General features: G+C 42.1%; 1 protein-coding gene across 1 annotated transcript; it reads left to right on the top strand.

Annotated features, from left to right (window-relative positions):
• Positions 1-422: 422 nt before the first annotated feature.
• Positions 423-2,183, top strand: LOC144994398 (ADP/ATP translocase 1). Its single transcript, XM_078952172.1, has 4 exons — positions 423-628; positions 1,214-1,700; positions 1,778-1,918; positions 1,996-2,183. Exons 1-4 carry the CDS (start codon positions 518-520, stop codon positions 2,151-2,153), a joined length of 897 nt encoding a protein of 298 aa, XP_078808298.1. The 5' UTR covers positions 423-517; the 3' UTR covers positions 2,154-2,183.
• Positions 2,184-5,464: the final 3,281 nt, after the last annotated feature.

The raw sequence follows: 5,464 nt of genomic DNA, 5'->3' as shown, positions 1-5,464 counted from the left end.
GGCAAAACATGTTTTGTTTAAAAATTGTCGGAGTGAAAATACTGTAATTGATGATGGAAATCGTTAGCTGTGAGTGAATGTGACAAATACAAACTGAAATAAAAGATGAAGACTATATTTGATGCTTCTTAGATAATATTGTTTCATTGGCTGACTCAGGTGACCCCGCTGAACTGGTTATTGAGAAATGGCACCTTTGCTGATAATAGGACAAAAAAACATTGAGTTTAAATTTCTTATCATGATGCTTTGATTGTGTCCTTTAAACGTCCCTGGGTTGGCCGGCTGTTGACTCAGAAACATGGCGCACAACTTGAACTTCAACCTCGGAAATTTATCCAGCCTCGTTTATCTGTTTGACAAACTGCAAATCCATCACTAAAAATTCTCGCGATGCATGAATCCCATATATAAGCACACATGGGGGGTGGTTCGTCCACTTGGAGGAGCGTTGGGTTTCCTTGAGGAGCTTGGTGAAGTTTGGAACGGCTCTTGAAACTCTGCACTTAGCGCAACCATGTCGGACGCCGTGATTAGTTTTATGAAAGACTTTTTGGCCGGTGGCATTGCAGCTGCCATCTCCAAAACAGCGGTCGCCCCCATAGAGAGGGTCAAGCTGCTGCTGCAGGTGAAGTAACTGCGCTAGGGTTGCTCGTGGAAGGCGCGCGCGTTTATAGCTTCTGTGTGTAAAACATGCATGGTTTTTTAAGCCATTTGTAAGTCAAATATGAACGTTTTGAACCCAGGCTTTCTTAAGCTGACAGACCCTTGCACTCTGCCCCTTGGGGGATCAAATTATCCCGTGCGTAATGACAGGGGCCACATGAGGGATCAGCGTGGAGATAGTATTACGCACAGTGCGCACAGTGCGCAAGGCTGTTTGAAATAACGGCAAGACTTCTGATCTGAGATTCCGTTCAGAACCATAATAATTTTCCACTTTTTGCTTGTAAACTTAATGTTTATGCTAATATATTAGGTATCTGAAGTTATATGAAATGAAACATTTTTTCTAAAATTAACTTAAAATGTAATCTAATACTGTTGTGTCACGTGACAGGAATGTGCCAGACTTAGAGATCTCTTTCTTAAACAGATGCTGGCAATCCACAAATCTATAGACTAATGTTTAGGTATATTTAATCTAAATATGTTTAGTTTTTTGAGATGAAATTGGGTCACTGATCTGTGCATCTGTGCCTTGTTCTGACAGGTCCAGCACGCCAGCAAGCAGATCACAGCTGAGACACAGTACAAGGGAATCATGGACTGCGTGGTGAGAATCCCTAAGGAGCAAGGCTTCATCTCCTTCTGGAGAGGTAACCTGGCCAATGTGATCCGTTACTTCCCCACGCAAGCCCTGAACTTCGCCTTCAAGGACAAGTATAAGAAGATCTTCCTGGGTGGTGTGGATCAGAAGACACAGTTCTGGCGTTACTTCGCTGGTAACCTGGCATCTGGCGGCGCTGCAGGTGCAACTTCTCTGTGTTTTGTGTATCCACTTGACTTTGCCAGGACGAGGCTGGCAGCTGACATTGGAAAGGGGACAGCAGAGAGAGAATTCACTGGCCTGGGAAACTGCATCACAAAGATCTTCAAAAGCGATGGGCTCAAGGGTCTGTACCTCGGATTCAATGTGTCCGTGCAGGGTATCATCATTTACAGAGCAGCTTACTTTGGATGCTTTGACACAGCCAAAGGTCAGCACTTGCTCGATCCATTCTACAGGCACATCTTTGCATATATTTGTCACTGAACAAGCACCCTCTTGTTGCAGGGATGCTGCCAGATCCAAAGAACACGCACATAGTGGTGAGCTGGATGATCGCACAGACTGTGACTGCCGCCGCAGGTCTTATCTCATACCCCTTTGACACAGTCAGGCGTCGTATGATGATGCAGTCAGGACGCAAAGGAGGTAAGCCTTGCCGCACTTTTTCATAGTTTAACACTGTTATGTGTTATGCATAACCCTGACTGTCTCTGTTTCCAAAGCTGACATCATGTACAAGGGCACAATGGACTGCTGGAAGAAGATCTTAAAAGATGAGGGATCTAAGGCCTTCTTCAAGGGTGCCTGGTCCAATGTGATCAGAGGCATGGGTGGCGCCTTTGTGTTGGTGCTCTATGATGAGATCAAGAAGTTCACATAATAAAGTCCAAGTCCTTAAGGAAACCCTCCACTTTGTTTAAGTCTTATTTCACTGACAACATCTTAATGAATTGAAATGTGGGCATGCATGCTGCCAGTCTGCATAGCCGCAGGAGGACAGTGTGTGTGTGTGTGTTTGATTAGGGTAACGTCAGAAACGTGTATACATGGCCTGTTCAACATTGAGGAAAAACAGCCTTCAATCTTCCTGTGAGACAGTCAGAGAAGACGAGGACACTCCTCGTGTTTCTGCAGAAGTTACTGGGGCCCAAAATGTGTTTTACTTTGACCACTGATGCTTCTATCCCACCGTATACATTATTTTATTATAAATGAATCTGTGTTGGTCTAATGAAGACTTTGTATTCAAGTTGTTGTTCATCTTTCAGCATATGCCTAGGGGTCGCCACATAGGCAGACCAGAGAAACAGAGAAAATGACACTTCAATAAAATGTTTTTTAAACAACAAATCATGTAAGGAGGTTATTCTATTCCATCAGATTCTGAATTTTTTCAATCTTTTAATATTGTTTCTGAATTTTTTTAAACCTTTGCATTTAACAACAGGTAAATGTTACGCCCTGAAATTTTATTTTTTATCTTTAATATTTCAGTTTTGGGCTGCACGGTGGAACAGTGGTTAGCGCTCTTGTCTCTCAGCAAGAAGGTCCCCAGTTCAAGTCCCGGCTGGGGGACTCGAAACAGAACATCAATGGGGTTCCTTTCTGTGTAGAGTTTGCATGTTCTCCCCGTGCATCGGTTGGGTTCTCACCAGGGTCTCCGGCTTCCTCCCACTGTCCAAAAACATGCTTCATATGTCAATTGGCAGCTCTAAATTGTCCATAGGTGTGAATGGGTGTGTGATTGTGACCCTGCGACAGACTGGCGACCTTGTTCAGGGTGTCCCCTGCCTTTGCCCACAAGTGGCCGGGATAGGCTCCTGCAGCCCCATGACCCTGAAAGGAAAAAATGGAAAAAGATGAATGAATACATATTTCAGTGTTTTTAATTTCGAGACACAAAATTTCACGTTTTTCTTACCAATAAAACTATTTAAATGAGAAGAGAACCGGGAGATATAAAGCTGAGTACTCACCGTATTTGCTGCCATTTTGGGCTCCAATAAAAGAAAGCGAACACTGATGTCACGCCGCTGTCATGAATTGATTGGCTGGATATCAAGGTGTTCTTAGATTGACTAGTTGTTCTGAACTAGTTGTTGTAGTATTTGCTACGTTTATGAGCAGTAGATAGAGGGCCATCCTTTGCTGTAGCTTTTAACAAATTATTACACAAGGATAACACAGTGGTTAGGTCTTTAATCACTAACTCGTCCATGCAGATGTTGTCATTCCTAAAGGTCACTACAATTACTTCATTTGATACGGGCACAGATACAGATCCTATCAAATAATGCAATTCAGCAAGCAGTTCGTCTTCTGCTGTGCGTAGAAGGTGGAAATAGTTTTTAAGTTTAAGAATAAGGGATCTTAATTTCAGTTCAAATACTTTTGATATATCCTGTTCTGATGTTTCCGGTTCTATATAGCCATCACTGTCAACATTACTCTCAACAATATGAGCAGGGTCCACCATCTGCTAAATCTTCTGCTTCCCTTGTTTTAACAATGCCTTCTTTAAAGTCCTGAAAAGAATATGGAGTGTGTTTTCTATTTTTGTGGGATTTGAAAGTACCATAAACATTTGTTTGAAAAGAACAACCCTGAAACATGCAACTTACAGTTTCATGGCTCTTGAAGTGAGTTTGATGTGACAAAAATACTCTTGTGCTGATGCTATGCTAGAAGTGGAACACAGATGACGATTAAATGTATCTGAAGTACCACTTCTTCTTTTTTTTTTTTACATTTTCATTCACATGTGACCTACTTAAATGGGTATGAAGTGCATTCCGTGTTTTGAAAACAGATGGGCAATCAAAATGAGAGCATGGGTAGGGGTGGCTTCAGCCAAAACGACCGTGAGATAACCTGTAATGTTTCAGAAGATTATGTCTTGTCAATGTAGTTGTCCCACACTCTTTACAGGACAACATTCACTTCAGTTAAAAAAAGAAAATAAATACATTAGTGCCAATACATCTACACTTAAGAGAGAATAAAATATCACCAAGGACAGGTCACACACGGACACTCTGAAGTGTTACCATCTGGACAGCTTTAGATAACAATTATAGCACATACTAGCAGACTGAGGAACAGCTTTTATCCGATTACAGCAACATCACTAAATAATGATATAAGTTGTTTCTCACAGGAAGAAGGACCAGGGGGAAGGAAGTATGTATGGTGGTGAGTTAGTAGGCTTTGAGTTTTGTTTGTATATGTCAGTGGTTCTCAAACTGTGGGGCGCGGAGGCATCTCAGGGGGCAGGGGAGTCACCTGGCGGAACGTAAAAAAACGTGGGTCTGAAGTCACTCACATTAACCAAATCCTAACTGTGACATTTGAAGACGTAATTATTATTGTTAACGGCGGTTTTAATGTCTTAAAAGAACGGTAACGCCGCCGTTAACAATTGTTGAAGTCCAAATTGACTTCCCGGGGTTCTGATTCGGAGTCAGAAGGATCCTATGGTTGAAGGTTATAATAATAAGACTTCACACCCTGAAACTTTGGTTCGCCTTTGCAAAGGGAGAATTCCAGCACAGCTGCTCACATCTGCTCCTCACACAGACTGTGCTAAAACTCTGCCTTCCCCTTGTCAGCCAGCTCTTTTTATTGATCCACACATAATGTATGCATAACTTACACCCTGCTCAGTTATTTTTAAAAAAGCCTCCAGGTGAACTCACATTCCTCTTTTGACCTTTGTCACCCTTTATTTCCTCTTTTGACCTTTGTCTAAAGCTCTCTTAACCATATCCTTCACAGCCTCCAGGTTCACATTCTAACCTTTGTCACCCTTCACTTGAAGTCACAAGTTATCATACACATGTCTCATGTTTGCTTGACTCACATATAAAACATTAATATACTTTTAATTATAATTCCCACACAACATTATGTCTTCAGACGGTAATGCCGCCCAGGTTTCGCACACGTGACCGGTATGGATTGGATACATACACCTGCCTTTCTCTGCAACTGTGATCAGATTTGTTGAAGAATGGAAAAAAAGTTCCGCTTCTGTGTGTGTGTGTGTGTGTGTGTGCGCGCGCTGAAATCTAAATAGATCATTGCAAAGGTTTATGCAGAGTTTGGAAATGCAGTATGAACTATGGAAGCATACGTTCATTATCACAGAGAACAAAGTCGGGAAGGTTTTTCAAATCCCGCCAGACAGCGTTG

The sequence above is a fragment of the Oryzias latipes genome, chromosome 1 (genome assembly GCF_053564925.1).
Source record: "Oryzias latipes strain Hd-rR chromosome 1, Olatipes_Hd-rR_3.1".
NCBI lineage: Eukaryota > Metazoa > Chordata > Actinopteri > Beloniformes > Adrianichthyidae > Oryzias > Oryzias latipes.
Note: the sequence above shows the minus strand (reverse complement) of the source record. Positions and strands in the feature narration are given on the sequence as shown.